Consider the following 15,655-nt stretch of genomic DNA (forward strand, 5'->3'; position numbering starts at 1 on the left):
TTAAGTAGGCATAGGCTTCTTCATTGATTCTTATACCGAAACTGAATTTGTATTGTGTTAATACATTATAGTCATCCTTGAAGGACTTGTGTTTTATTGCCATGCATGCCTAATGATTGCTTGCTGAAGCACTGGTCCTAATTTACCACGGGTTTCGCTGGCGTTGTGTTTTCTTTTTGTATATGGTTGCTGCAGTGGAGTCTGCGTAGAAGGTCTGTGTCAGGGTATACATGGGCGTCACCACCAGCCAGCTCGGCGAGCTCGCCGCCAAGACCGCCGCCGCGCTCACCGCCTCCCAGCCTGACTATGCCTCCGTACGTTCCCTCTTTCGATCTGTCTCTCCTCTTCCGGTCCGTTCCGTTCCCCCCTCACGGCGCCCGTGTTTGTGTCTCCTGGCCTGACGTATGTGCGTGTGTGATTCTTCTGCAGCTCGCGGCGAGGATTGCTGTGTCCAACCTGCCGCCAAGTGGAAATAGTCTGTCTGGCGCTCGTAAAGTCATAAATAGAGAGCATTCTGGTAGAAAGGTATAGGAAAGAATATGTAAACTTCTGTCATTTTCTTTGGTCATTGGAAAATAAATGCTGATATGAGCTGATACATTGCTAAATTACATGATACAAACTCACTTCTCTTTTTTGATTTTTGGTTTACTTCATTTTGCTGCAATGGCTCTCCTAGGAATGTTCTTCCATGCTTTGATGTGCACAATCCAGAAAGTGCATGCATCCAGAAACCAAATAGGATTTTTTTGTGTGTGTTATCTTCTCATAAATCTTGTGCTCGTCCAATAAGAATAAGGTTTGGTGGTATTGCTTTTGTCTGTCACCCGGTAGATTTCAGACTTCAAGCTAGGTGCAGTTAATTCAGGTTATATGTGCAAATCCTTGGTGTGACATGATTGGTAATTGACCATGAATACGTTGCAATCTGATATGTCTAATTCTTGATTTATGTGGTACCATAGTCTAAAAATTGGTCCTAAAGATACATGATGTTTTTGTACAAAGTTGAGATAGTTATTCTGGAAAGGAGGAACTATTAGATTATTTTGTTCCTTTTTAATTTGGTTCTAAAGATATAGTTTCAGAGTGATCATTTTGCGTCAGCCAAGCTCGCCATTGTTACAAATAATTGTTCAGTTGTCCTCAATTCACTTTCTCGGTTTTTTAATGCTACAAGCATTATTGTTCCAGTTTTTTTTTAGTTATTGATCATGCCATTTTTCTTTCTGCCTTTGTAGCTGAAAGATTAGTGAGACTGACTAAATTCTGAACATGTTCCATGTGAAAGAAATAGCATGTTGATTTCATCTTGAAATAATCATAGCTGGGGACGAGGTTTGTAACTGAGGGTCATGTGCAGAGCTGGAGGAAGAAGTTGCGAGGCTTGGAACCCTCCTTGTTGCGAGGCTTGGAACTTTCCTTGTGAAGGGCTCAGGGATAGCAGTGAGGAAAATGCCTCTTTAGTTGTAATTGTGCTACATCTGATGTGCAAGTAAACACTCCTGTGATACTCTTTATGCTAAAATGTTGGTTCTTAGTACAGAGGTGGTTCTCTGGTATTGATTTCATGATTTGTAGTTAATACATGATGTAATACAATCCACATTGCATTATATTTTCAGTTACATCTCCTACTTACTCACTACTAGCATTCTTTCTAATTTGCTTCTTGCGCCATTGGCGCAACCGGGTCATCTAGTTCATCCAAATCTCAAGCCTGGATGAAATATGATCAGCACAATACTCTTCTGGCCCCGAAAATGAGGTATGATCAGCAAAGGCAATTGTACTACTAGAAGGACTGCATGAATGTACTCACCTCCATCTCCAAGTTTCAAGTCCATTTGTTGCGTGACGTTTCTCTATCCTCGGCAAAAAAACCTGGTGGACGCAAGCAAAATTGTGAGCGACGTGGGTGCGTTGAAAGAAAATATCTTAGCCAACTGGCACTCAGTCCGCATGAAGAAAGAGCATGGTGGGTTCACAACATTAGGGCATCTCCAAAGCTGACATGTAAATGTCTTTGGTATAGGTCCGTTTTTAAGTCCGGACATGGTCGGTGAACATGATGCGGGTGGGAGCCATCCAATGGTAATCACGAAGTATCTGGATGGGAGGACAAAAAGTAGGTGGGACCATGCATGTGATTGGTCAATTACATGTCCGGACTCCGGCAAAGCCCCCCATGTTTTTCTCTTGGATACCAGAATCCGTAGGTCCAAACTGCTAAGCGGACGTATACAGCTTCCCGTTGGATGACAAATGTAGCGGAGGTTTGAGGGTCCGCTCTGGAGATGCCCTCAGATGTGTCAATCTTTGTTTGTTGGGTAGTTGGATCAAATAAGGATGCCCCACCACTTTGTATATTCAGGATGAGGCAATATTAGGAAAGGTTCACTCCCAACAAGGAAAAATAAGCATAAAAGGGGACTTGAGAAGCCTGACTACTGTCCTGTTTGTGACCGTGAACCGGAAAATACTTTTCATGCTTTATGTAGGTGTCCGATAGCGCTTGATCTCTAGACATGTATGGCTAAAGTTTGGTCATTGCTGAAGTTGGAAAAGATGCAAATAATGGACAGGAATGGATTCTTTATAATTTGAAGCTGATCACTGATATTCAGAGAGGTATGCTCCTTTTCGCTTTGTGGTGTGCATTTCATTAGCAATTGAGAGATCTGATCTTCGTATTCTGCTGGAGATGGTCTCAAGCCAGGTGGTGAACATGCTAAAGGTCGATGTTGTGGATAAATGGGTATTTGCTTCATTAGCAGTAGCAGATTTAAAAAGCTTGCTTTCCCTTCATAAAACATGTATTACTCGTAGTAGTCAGAGCAAAAACACAGTCAGTGACTACTTGGCTAACCTTGCTAGGACTGAAAAAAGAACTATCGTGTGGTTTGTTCCTGAACTTATGCAAAGTAGATTGTAAAGAGGATGTTGATTGAGTAATGCTAGTTTATACCCGCAAGCAAAAAAAGATTTGGAAAGATATTGTGGATAAAAAATATATTAGCCTTTTTTAGTTACTGGGCCTGAATGGGCCGCGTGTAGGATGTCCCTTGGCTCTATCTATATTCGCCCGTGACAGCCTGACAGGTTCCTCTACTGAAACCTAATCGAGTCGGTGGAATCCAGAACCGGCCGCAAGCCTGGAGCGGCGGCAACGGCGATGAAGCGTTCCCGCCGGTGCGCTGTCCCTCCGACAGCGACGGCCCAACAACGTCCTACGACGAGGAGGACAGGTGAGCCGTCATCCTCTTCTATTAATTTCACAGCAAATTCAGCAGGGAAACCCTATTTGTAGCAGCACATTCCCATTGTTGAGAGAAATAGGGTTTGGATCCCAGCGCAAGGATTTAGGTTCGGCACTATGATGGCTCACTGGGTTAATTACTGGTGTATTGGTTGCGGTGCGGACCATTAGGCGCATCAATCACCCGACTGCGGTTTGTTGTCTCCCCCAATGCCCTCTCGCTTGCCTTCCATGGCTGGAACATTCCAGTGTATGGCCTGGAACAGTTGAGAGCACTGGATACAACTGTTGGGCATTAGCTGTGGGTTTAGGGCTTGTCGGTGGTACGTAGCCACGAGCGGCCAGATTCTTGAAAATCAGGTGGCTCAAGGTCTAGGAATGGAGAAGGGGCTGAGAGGTGGAAGTCCAATGTGGAAGATGACATGTAAAACGGACCATATTTTTGTTATGATGGCCCTCCCTTAGTAGTCCAGACGATGTATGACAACCCCTTGTGATCTGAATTCTGTACATTTTTCTATTTGTAATAATCATGTTTGCTTCTGATAATTTTACTTCTCATTTGCAGCTGACAAAGTGATGCTGCTGCTGTTTGAGACGCCCTCTGGATTTGCACTTTTCAATTTTTTTGCGACGCTCATTGAACAACCAAATGCCCTGGAGGTTCCTATGGTCTACCCTCTTAATTAGTGATTGATGTGCTTGCTTGCGTTTATCGTTTATGTTACTATCTTATTTTCTGTTTTATCCCCGTTTCCTCCAGAAAATATGGACTAACTTCACCAAGATTGAGAAGGCCAAGAAAGTTAGTGACCCTCCTTTTCTTCCGTCCCATAATTGTGATTGTTATTTCCTTATGTTCCTTGGTGCCATCTTTTTGCGGGGAATATTTCCAATCTCCCCAACTTGTTTGGGACTAAAGGCTCTGTTGTTGTTGTTGAATATTTCCAATCTATTCATCAATTGTCATGGTAGCAGAAAAAACAGCAAAGGTAAAAATTACATCTAGGTCCATAAATCACCTAGCGACGACTACAAGCACTAGAACAACAACTGCCATAGTTGAAGAGAAGCATAGTTCGGAAGGATCCCACCCGTAGACGCACGAACGTAGACGAATGAAGATCGGATCAACAGAAGCCAAACGCCAACCGAATCCCGCAAGGTCCACCGGAGAAAAACCTCCACACGCACCATCCAACGACGTTAGAACCATCACTGGTACGGTGCTAGGTGGGGAGAAGCTTATTCCATCTGCAGGAAGCCGGCCATGTCTCCCTGACTAAGACACAAACCCTAGTGAAACTGAAAGAAACATTTAAAAGCATAGCCCTCCCGGCAGCAAGGATGCGCCTCCATGGCCCTAATTAAGGGAACAGGAGATGAGGCAGAGCAGCAGAGGCGCGGCGGGAGGGAGCGGAAACCCTAGGTTGGGTGCCCTGTGCTCTTAGGAGCAAAGGGGTGCGTAACCTGTGGACATGGTGCCAAATCAATCATAGTAGTTATTTTTTTTTCTTGCATTGCAGAACATAAACACACTATTGATTACTTTCTAAATAATTAAGTGGCTACCTAAAATTTCCTCCATAAATTTGTATGTAAAACATGTAGCCTGCGCTTGACTGCATGTACGCATGCCCCAAAACAAGTTATGCACCAAATTCAAATGTAACTGCTAGCAAGGTTGATTTGTAGTACTTGATATGCTGCTACTACTATAAAGCAACACTGTGATCAGTTGTCAAGGTTTTTAAAATCATATTAGTATGTCAACTTAATCTGAACTACAGCAGTATTCCATGAAGGACTTGGCCATGGTGGGTATATCTTTGCTATTGGGATACATATTGAATCAGAATCAACCTATTTGATTAATTGTTTCTTTGGCCCCTTAACATGCTCATCCTTGTATACTTCTTTATCAGGTTGTTTGGTTGAGACAGTTTCAAACTATTGAGGACAGTTCTAGCGCCATTAATCAAAGCACTGGTGTTAATGGAGTTCTTACTGAGATGATCATGAAGTATCACTGCCCTGGGCAGAAAATGGCTGTTGGAGAGCTTGGATATAAAAAAATTATTGAAGAAAGATTGGTGAGTATAAGCTCCACTGGTCTGCCTTTATTTTGTAAGGAATTAATCACAATTTTTGCTGTGAATTTTTCCAGAAAATAGCCTGCGTGTATGACACAACTGTGATGGAGTTAATGTGGGGCATACAGATTCGTATGAGACAATTGGTGCCTAGAGAAAAGGCGTATCTGCATGAATCTCAACTGCTCCCAATGAGTCAAGGACTACAAAATGTCTTGAGTCGTTATGATTTTAATTACTTCAACCCGGACATGGTGAGTTAACTAGTACACATGCTTTCCTTTTCCTTTATAGGGCCATGACATTTAGCGTGACACTGTATGATAGTTTCTGCGTTGTACATTTGGAGTCCTTCATTTTCACACCATATGCTTTCCATATTTGCTTTAGTGATGAAGCAATTCTCTTTCTATCCAGCTCAACGAGAGAATTCTTATTATGGCTTATGCCTTGTTTGAGTGTGACTCAATTGAGAACGAGAAGTCTGGAGACTTGCACCATGCAGCTTCTGTCATTAAAGATGTGTTTGGCATCGACACTGATGCTTGGGACTTACTAAAAGTTGCAACAGCTGTGAAGAGGATATGGTGCCCTAAAGAAGCTAGCAATTCTTGTGAGGTAAATTGTATGTATTATTTTGTGAATGTGTTCCAAGCTGCAACATCTGTACATTTATAGGCATATTTGCGACTTCTAAATGTGCAAATATCTCTCTCTTAGTTTTCAGAACATGAGGTAAAGAGGTTGGTCAATGATGCCGATAAATATGAAGTTAAGCTGGATAAGGATGCTTGCTTGAAAGTCTCCAGACAAATGATAACAGTTTTTCATTTTAGGAATGATAAGAAAATACTATTGAAAAAATATATTGCGCAAGCTCTGGACGCATATGAAGCTGAATAAACGGAACTGCCAGAGAAGCACAAGCTCATAGCTTGATGAACGTGGTGCAGCTATGTAATTTGTTCTCTCCAAGAAGTACATACTAAGCTTGGTTGACTTTATTATGTATCTTTGGCAAGCTACTCTTATCTGGCATGCTCAATAGTACTTCTCCAAGGATTGTATTGCTTGGCTATTAACAATACCGAAGGGCAAATTAATGTTAAGCAATTATGTTCAATTGGCTACTATAATTCTGCTTATACGTCATTTTTTCGCTTTCAATGGAATATTGGTCAATGTACCATTATGTCCAAGTAGGTGTGATTTGTGAATGTTCAATTTCATTGTATTTACTCCTTCTCGGAATTACACCATGAGGGAAAGGGAGTTTCTATCTACAGTTCTACACTGGCGAGGGAGATCAGAATTAGCAATTGATTACAAACAAAAGATATGGGCTCGTTTGAGTAAAAAAAAAAGAGATCTGTTCAACTTCTATAATCCAATATATGTTCGAATCTTAAAAAGAAAATCCAGATAATGTTTCCTACCCTAAATTTTCTTGTCTTTTTGGAATGTGAAGGATAAGTGGATTGAGTCAAAAGATAAAGCTAACCATAGCAAAGAAAGTAGTAATAAAAATGATTAAAAAAATGAAATATTTATCATGAAAAGAACCCTTCAGGATCAACCTCGATTGCTGAGCATGACCTTCCAGTGCACATAGTGGCATCCCTGTTAACTGCCTTGTAAGATCCATGGTGGCAACAATGCCTTTTACTCACATCCCCAATGGAGTGCTTTGGGTGTCCACCACCCCCACACATGATATAAAAACACGAGTAGCCTATGTAACATGATTCAGTCTGTCACTCAAAATTGTTCATATCATATCCGTAGTGATACGCCTTATTACATCCATTGTGGCAACAACGTCATTAGCCCACATCACCGATAGTGGTGTGGCCTTCCACCACCACCACCTTTGATATCAACCAAGACTAACATGTGCAATATGATTATGTTTGTCAGTCGTTGTAGCCGCCACACAGATCTCAAATTTGGTGGTACGAGAGGAGCACATCAGCGGTTCATTGTGTCTTGAGAAGATGCACGGTTGTGGCGCCGACGACGCGGGCGGAGCCGAAGGAGTAGCTCGATCAGGAGCACAACACCGACAACCATGACACGAGCGGGGTGGATGTGTTGGTGCAATTGGTTCGAAGATGAGGCGGGGACCGGGTTGGGGGGTTCTATCCAGATGAGGGGCGGTGAGATCACGAGGAGAGAGGAAAGAAAGTTTATTTTGATAGACTAGGGACAAGATTGAGAGAGGAATGACAAAGAGAGTTGGATTGGATTGGATCCCGCTGGCACACTGCCAGAATGTTGCTCCAACAAGTGATTCCGTTACACACATAAGGTTCCTCGCGCACAATTCGTTGCCACGTGAAACGTTGTGGGACTACTTGAAAAGCGTCGTCCTCTACAGGGAATCAATGTGTTGTAGACTGCTAAAAGATGGAAAAAATGTGGAGCTTTATTTATCTCTTGTCCTCTAGAGGAAGGCATTTTTCTTCTGTCCCAACGTATGCCCTTCCGATTGCCACATCGTTTACCGTTTCCGTCACGCACCTCAGATGTGCCCGGATCACCACTCTGGCCCTCCTTATTGGAGAGCTAGTTGTCCTCACCAGCGCAAAATCTGCTCATCATTTGAGTGAGAGAGGCCATAGTCCTCAACTTTGAATGCACAAAGTTTCTCAATAGCTACTCATCACTGATATTTTTCGGAATGCGGCAAGGGCTTCCACTTTGCTGCAATCAACCATCTGATTTTTCTTTGTAAGGGAGCGATTCCAGAACTAGCGTACGGACTTGCCAGGCTTCTGCACTACCAGTGCCAAGTCATTGGCATCTAGGGGCTTGACACAGGTGCCCTAGAAGTTTTACAGAAATTGGGCTTCTAGGTCTCCTATGTGCTAATTGAGTTCAGCGGCAGGGTATGCAACTAGTGCTAGGCTGAGCCCTTGAGCTTTAGTAGCAGGTACTTGTTGCCATGCAGATCATCACCTCCTGCTATATGGATGGGAAGGGTATAGTCCTCGATCTATCGTAGGGGTCTGTTGATCTGTCGTATAGTTTGATGTTTACTGGCTTGAAGCCTAATGGAAAATCATGCTCCATCCCTCGTCTGTGAAACAAACTCGGTGGGCTCCACCTCATATGCGGGCGATGGCGTGGCGCACATTAGACATCCCTATGTCCTCGTACTTTGTGTAGTCATGGGGGGGGGGGTCTAGTATTTTGCCAGCCAAGCAAAGCATCCGGCCTGACCAGGAGGAGGATAATTATGCTGGATGATCTGATATAAGTTTCGAGAAACAAAGATTTCTTATTGGGTAGATTGTTTCCCCCAGATTCAATTGTTAACGCATACTATAGAGCTGCCATTATCATCGTTACTGGCGCGCCTGCTAGTGCCTTCCCTTCGTCTATCGAAGCGGGGAGGTTGGGTTTTGTTACGTAGACCCGTGCCCACTGATGCTTAGATATTGTGCTTTCCTCAGCAACTTCGTCGATATCCTTCATAAGGTTTCAATAATAGCTAGGCGGTGCTGCATGCCTAGTCGCCTGCCTCATCTTGGTCTTGTTGTTCCTACATATCTGCCTCTTCTCAGGTTTTATTCTGTTGGCCCTACGGACCAGCCTTATCCTTATATCATCATGGCCGAGTTACCCAGGGTCTCATTCAGAGGTCATTGTCCTCAGGACCCATGCTACTGCATAGGTCATCGAATTCATAACTGTTGTCATTATGGTAGTTATCTCCATTGTCATTATCATCACCATTGGCTTCGTCGCCACTGCCGCCGACTCCATTGTCGCTGCCGACATTGCCATTGGAGTCATCTGGGTCATCCCTGTCATTGCTTCTCTGGGGTGTCCACCATGTAGATGTCATTTTTTTGTGGGATCACCATTGGGGTCATCTGGGTCATCCGTGTCATTGCCTCTCATAGGTGGAGGTTGCCCTCCACTTGACCGTGGGTGCATTGGGGTCTGGCTGGCTGCTCGAGGATTCTTCTGAGTCCTCGTCTGCATAGTCGAATTCTTAGGAGCCGCTCTATAGGACCCTCGGTTAGGTCCTCGATATTGGCTACTAGGTGGGTGTTGAGTGGGTCAAAAGTTCCGACCTTCCTCGCGGACTTCCAGATCTGATCATAGATGGATGGTTTCTCGTCGAAAATAGCAAGCCTCTGAATTCGATCTAACATATCGTATAAGGAATTTTTGTTGTAGTCCTCCGGAGCCTAGTCTAATGTCAGGACAAGAGGAAGTTCACCTGAGATCTACTCTGACGTGGATCCGAGGTACGTTTGTGGGGCCAAGTCTAGCGCCTGGGGCGCAAGCGTGTTCTTCAACACAGAGTTCGTCTCCGGATCTAGTGTAGGTTTCTTCTCCTTCTTCTGGGCCCGATCCGACATTGGCGCAGAGAAGGGCCTATCTTTTTGTTCCTCGATCTGGTTTGACACCCAACTTGAGAGGTTCAACTCACCACAGGAATCCACAGTATACTCCAAGTTGCCAAATCTCATGATCTGACCGGGAGTGAGGATCTCGACCTGGCTAAGGTGGTCAACTGAGTCAGCGAGAAGCATGATGCTTCAAATAAGGAAAATCCATTGTGGCCTAGAAGTCACGTGAGAACCGGTGTGCTCACTGGTTGATTCCCATCGGACGCTTTCGGCTATCGGAGGGGACCTGTATGGGCCACCTATCACTGATTTGATTCAGGCGAATCTCTCATAGGGGGTCCCGAGCTGGTAGCATAAGTATGCTGGTAACAAGGCACATGAGTTTTTACCGAGGTTCGGGCTCTCTTGAAGAGATAATACCCTATGACCTGCTATGTTTGTAATGAGGTGGATGGAGTACAGTGTACAAGTGTTCTTACCACAAGATTCTATGGGCTTTTGCATGCCTTACCCCTTGGTTCATTATGTAAGGATATCGTGGTGTAGAGGATTGGCCGGCCTTGGAGTACATGTCAAGCCTTCTGGAACCTTCCTTGTACACGTCGTGGCTCTTCCATTCATGGCTCACTAATGAACCACCATGGGTATCCTCGGCCCCGCCCACCTGGCCAGGAGTCGATGTGGTGAGCACACCCTGGTCTAGGACACCATCAGTTAGGAGGGCTAGAGGCGGAAATTTAGGGGTGTGGCTGCAAGATAGCAAGGGGGGGGCCTAGGGAGTGGTTGGCTCTCTCCATGGGGAGGGAGGGGGGTCCTTGTATTCGAGAGGGGGCATATATTTAGAAAATATCTCCCTCACCTCACTCCGTTTGGCATATATTTAGAAAATATCTCTATTCATTTAATAAACAAAGCGTTTTGCATACATGTGATACTTCGGCTTCTGCAAATGTTGAGAAATAATTTGGGTGCCTCCTCACAACAAGGTCGTGTCCGGTCGTACTTAGTTAAGTCTCGATCATGAACAACTGTAGAAACAAGGGGTTTACTTATTGACCATTTACTGGAAAAATAAAATATCTGGTTATTTATTTGATAATAAATCATTTTTTAATAGGGAAAAGATCTAGGCCGTTCTCTTCTGCTTGATTAATAGATCAAGAAATACAGAGTTTTGCATTGAAATGAATAAATGACTCGACTAGCGAAAATGCCGAATAACCAAGCAACTGCTCCAACAGAGAGAATGAATAAATACTTTTTATCATAAGAGAAATCAGAATCTATTTTACTACACTATACTACTTGAGAATTCTATTTGTTATATTTATCTGAACTTGGGAACTCTATTTGTTGGCAGGCCAAAATGGGCCGGCATCCACCTGATAAAACCTTACACAATCTATTAGTTGGCCCAGAAGCCATACGCTACCTACCACGGGACAGCACCGCGCATCTGGTGGCTTATATATTTTGAGTTTCCCCCCATCGCCCATCTCTCCCTCCCTCACCTCACTCCGTCTTGGCGGCAGATCATCGCGGCGCGGCGGCGGACCTTCCCCAACCCGGCCGGTGAGTTGTTCACTTCACCCCCGTCCCCGTCCGGTTCCCTTCCTCCACGCCCAGCTCCGTCCGCCACCCCCTTGGGACTCCCTGTCTCCTAGTTCTAGCGGCGGCCAAATCCAATCATTCATGGTAGATTCTCCTAGGGTTGCTTCGCCAAGCCCTAGTCTCCGTGGGTCTCAAGATCTGTGCGGCGTTTTTCACTCGTTTTGGGTTTGTATTCTTCTTCGTGATTCCCTGCAGCCTGCAGCGGTGGTTCATGGATCCGTTCTCAAGTTGGTTTTACAAGAGGGAGGCGTGGTATCTAGGATTTCGATCCTTTACTCATTCTAGATCAGGTACCTTGTAGATTCGGTTGAGATGTGCTGATGGTCCAGTTTCGAGATGGTTTCGTGTATAGATTGTGCTGATGGTGCTGCGTGCTGGTGTACTTGATTGTAATCCAGAACAAGTCTTGGCAGCAGTAGATCTGACTTCTAACACATGTGTATGAATCGCTCTTAGGCTTCCTACCATGTTGTGAATGTACTATACTGGCTTTTAAAACGAGATAGTTTGAAGATGCAAAGTTAGCTATCACTGTTTTATAAGTTATATACTATATGTGATCACTTCTTACACCACCAAATGTTGATTATACCCTGTCTACTTTCTGTAGGTGCTGAGATCCCTATTCGGCGCTAGCTCCACAAGAAGACTTCTTCATTTTTTTTCTTCTAATAATATTGTTTCTTGCTGCCATCCGATGGACAAAAGGAATAATTGTGCCTCCGCTGAGGACATTACTGAGACTCGGAACTCTAGCCAGAACCTCGAGGTCAGGATTCTTCGTTCTAGACCCGCGAAGAAGCCACCTGCCGACTCAGTGGATACTCTAGTGAAACCAACTACTAAAAGAATAAGAAGGAAAAGACCCACAGAGAGACGTCCTGATGACGATGAGTTGTCAAAAATTCGTAAGCAAATTAAATACTTTTTCAATCGGATAAGCTATCATCAGACTTTTGTTGAAGCATATACACGTAAAGGCTGGAAAAATCAAAGGTTCGCCACCTCCCTGTTCATGTATTTGATTTGATTTGCTGGCGACTTCTCATGAACTCACCTTTCTGTGTGTAGCTAAACTTTCATTCATTTTTACTCCTTCCATTCCATTCTTTAAGGTGTTTTAGTTGGAAAATAATTCGAACTGGAAGTCGCATTTATCGTTTTCCACCCGAGTTGCTGTGACACCCTTCTGCAGCTATATATATCAAAACGTATCTGCTTCCCATCTATCACACACTAAAATGGCTTTAAAGATAACAATATTTACTTTTAGTTGAACTATTGCATTCTTCTTGTTGTCTTAGACTCCTAAGCATATTTGGCAAAGTTGCTTCTTGAAACAATTATATTTCTTTCATTTGTATATATGTTTGCACATGGACATGATTTACTTGAAATGTGAAGACCTGCTGCAACTAACTCGGCTCACTGCTAGTGTATTAATTTGGAACCAGCGCAGAAGTACAATTAAATGGTATTTTTTTAGTTAAAAATTTAAAAGTTTCCTGAGTTGGCTGTTAAGGAAAACACTGCCTTTTTGTCGGTGTTTCCTATTTAATCTGCAATTTAATCAACCAAGAGAATGCGAGGTTAGAAGTATAAAAGTGACAGGCTTACCATCTGTGCATTTTGTTTTAGAAATACAGTCACGAGTCATGAGGTCAACATTCATGTAGCTCTCGATTAATAGCGCTGTGAATGTAATATATTACAGGATTTATCATTTTATCTCTGCTGATGTCTTTATGTCTTCAGTTTTGACATTTAATTCATGTACATTTAAAATCTCAAATTGGGCCAATTGTAATCAATGATTTAGGGTTCAAATAAAACTACTAGAACAATAGCACTAGCCCCTGTGGCATTCAAACTAAGAAACAACCGAGGAACATACCTTGCGAGCCCAAAGCTCGAAGGCGGGTGGCGGGCTGTGCGCACAGCCGGTCACGCGCTACTAGCCACTTGGATGACACCAGGTTCCAGATTGGTATTCAACTAAATCAATGTTCTTATTTGGCTGGTTATTTCATCAATGGCGCATGAGCATGCTTTCTTTTTTTGGGTCAACAACACAGCTTCTTGGACGTTCTTACTTTGGGTTCCTTGCAGCGTTAGTTGCAGTTTAGAAATGTTATTCACCCAGAAATAAACATGCAGTGTGGAAAAGATAAGGCCCGAGAAGGATCTTGAACGGGCCAAGAAGGATATCATGCGGTACAAATTAAAAATACGAGAAGCTTTCCAGAATCTGGATCATCTTCTAACTGTGGGGAAGCCCGAGGAATGTTTGCTTGATTCTGAAGGAAATATGTCTTCAAATGATGTATGCAACACATTTTTCTTTTCCAGTGTTCTGTTCTGTTATGCTTAATATTTTAATCAGTGACCATGCTTTCCATCTTGCAGATTGTTTGTGCCACTTGTAGTTTAAAAGAAGATACATTGGATAATGACATCATTCTCTGTGATGGAGCCTGCAAAAGAGGGTTCCACCAGAATTGTCTAAACCCTCCTTTACTGACTAAAGATAGTAATATTTATTTTCCGATTAATATGCTATTCAAGGTGCTGTTATTTCTGTTGTTAATTCAGACATGTGATCATTGCCTTTGTAGTCCCCGAGGGAGAGGAAAAATGGCATTGCCCTGCATGTGTTTGCAAGATAGACTGTATAGAATCAATAAATAAATTCCGAGGGACATCAGATCTTTCAATTAGTGACTCTTGGCAGGTAACATTTTCACTGTTAAGAATACTTCACTGATTCAAGGCAAATAATTTGAACTATATTTCACCATGATAGTACATTATTTTTGCAGAAAGTTTTTCCTGAGGCTGCTGCCATGGCACACGGGTCTATGCAAAGTGATGTACCTGATCTTCCATCGGACGATTCAGAAGATGATGACTTCGACCCCAATATATCCGAAGAACATGTGGCTTGTCATGTGGAAGGATCATCAGAAGAGGATGGGGATGAAGGTTCATACTCTGATGACTCCAATTCCATCACCTCTTCTGACAGTTTAGAACATCTGAAGGAGGGAGAGAAAGTTGATGACCTTCGATTACCTTCTGATGACTCGGAGGACGATGACTATGATCCAGCAGGGCCAGATTCTGATGAAGATATGAAAGAGAAGCAAGATGAGTCAGACTTCACATCGGACTCTGATGATTTCTGTGCTGACATTGCGAAGTCTTGTCATATGGAGGAAGTTTCGTCTGGTCGTAAGGCTGGAGATCATACTAATGACTTGGAAGGGGCCCCTGTTGGACCTAACACATCAATGTCACATCTCACAACCAAGGACATTGAGATCGACCAGGATGCGATTTTACCATCAAGGAGACGGCAGGTTAAACCATTGGACTACAAAAAACTTTATGATGTAAGCTCAACTTGCATGCATTACTTCATTCATAAAATATAGTCAAATCCAATAGTTCCACTGAAGATTGAAAATAAACATTTATGGGGGTGATTAACATGATTATAATGTGATGACCGTAATAGAACATGCATGACTACTTTGATAATTTGGGAATAGATGCGTAGCTGGTCTTGTATTTCTTGATTTTTCGTTATTCTGTTTAGAACACAAAATTGAAGTGATGCTGACCATTACCTCAAGTACCACTGTTGAGTAGAAATTACTAATTCAACTGTTAATCAGAATGTGTTCTACTGGGTTCTGAACCTGACATGTTTCTTTTTTTTCTTTTGCGGATGAACCTGACATGTTTCTTCTTCATGCTGAAACCAAAAGGATGCTTATGGGGAAGCACTATCTGATTCAAGCGATGGTGAAGACTGGTCTGGGAAGAGCACACTCAAAGAACACAGTGAAGAAGAAATTGAAGTGGATTCATTTGTACACAAAAGCTCCAGGAGAACGCGAGATGTGCATCGTGACGGTTTTCATGGTTTTGTAAATGATCAATACTCCAGGGGGCTGACCTCTGGTCCTGAAGTGGACCATGTTGTTTTACCTGTTTCAGCGAGACAGCACATTCAGTCTCCGGAAAGCGAAAAACTCTACGCTGTAAGCTCCCAACTTGCCTGTGTGCATATTTTAGCACCTTTTATGATAATTGTTTTTGTCCACCATGAAAGATTATCGTATCTTTGTTTGCCTTGATGTCAACTGGGTGAATCATTAGTTTATTTAGAAAATCAAAAAGCCATCATGGGAATGCTCAAAATCATGCCTAACAGTACAGCCAACTGGTGTCTCTATGGTGTTCCCATGTCTTTTATATTAACCTGTCTTCATATTTGTTGTACTTTCCTAAGAGCACATGCTGTGGCAAGCTATTGCATGAGA

The 15,655-nt window shown here is 43.1% G+C and overlaps 1 protein-coding gene across 1 annotated transcript; it reads left to right on the forward strand.

Moving 5' to 3' along the window:
• Positions 1-230: 230 nt before the first annotated feature.
• On the forward strand, positions 231-15,377 carry LOC119270822 (homeobox protein HOX1A-like). Its single transcript, XM_037552880.1, has 19 exons — positions 231-314; positions 430-490; positions 2,628-2,758; positions 3,103-3,248; positions 3,571-3,683; positions 3,828-3,922; positions 4,023-4,064; positions 5,185-5,352; positions 5,427-5,606; positions 5,770-5,970; positions 6,073-6,095; positions 6,269-6,299; positions 12,088-12,323; positions 13,485-13,650; positions 13,734-13,857; positions 13,943-14,058; positions 14,147-14,719; positions 15,098-15,202; positions 15,330-15,377. The coding sequence occupies exons 1-19, from the start codon at positions 231-233 to the stop codon at positions 15,375-15,377; spliced, it is 2,643 nt and encodes an 880-aa protein (XP_037408777.1).
• The last annotated feature ends 278 nt before the right edge of the window (positions 15,378-15,655 follow it).

This window comes from Triticum dicoccoides, chromosome 3A (genome assembly GCF_002162155.2).
Source record: "Triticum dicoccoides isolate Atlit2015 ecotype Zavitan chromosome 3A, WEW_v2.0, whole genome shotgun sequence".
NCBI lineage: Eukaryota > Viridiplantae > Streptophyta > Magnoliopsida > Poales > Poaceae > Triticum > Triticum dicoccoides.

Coding starts and splice junctions, on each gene's coding strand:
- LOC119270822 (XM_037552880.1), top strand. CDS start 231: ATGGGCGTCACCACCAGCCAGCTCGGCGAGCTCGCCGCCAAGACCGCC. Junction 6,096..6,268: donor TCAGAACATGAGGTAAAGAG/GTTGGTCAATGA, acceptor CGGAACTGCCAG/AGAAGCACAAGCTCATAGCT. Junction 13,858..13,942: donor TCCTTTACTGACTAAAGATA/GTAATATTTATT, acceptor TTGCCTTTGTAG/TCCCCGAGGGAGAGGAAAAA.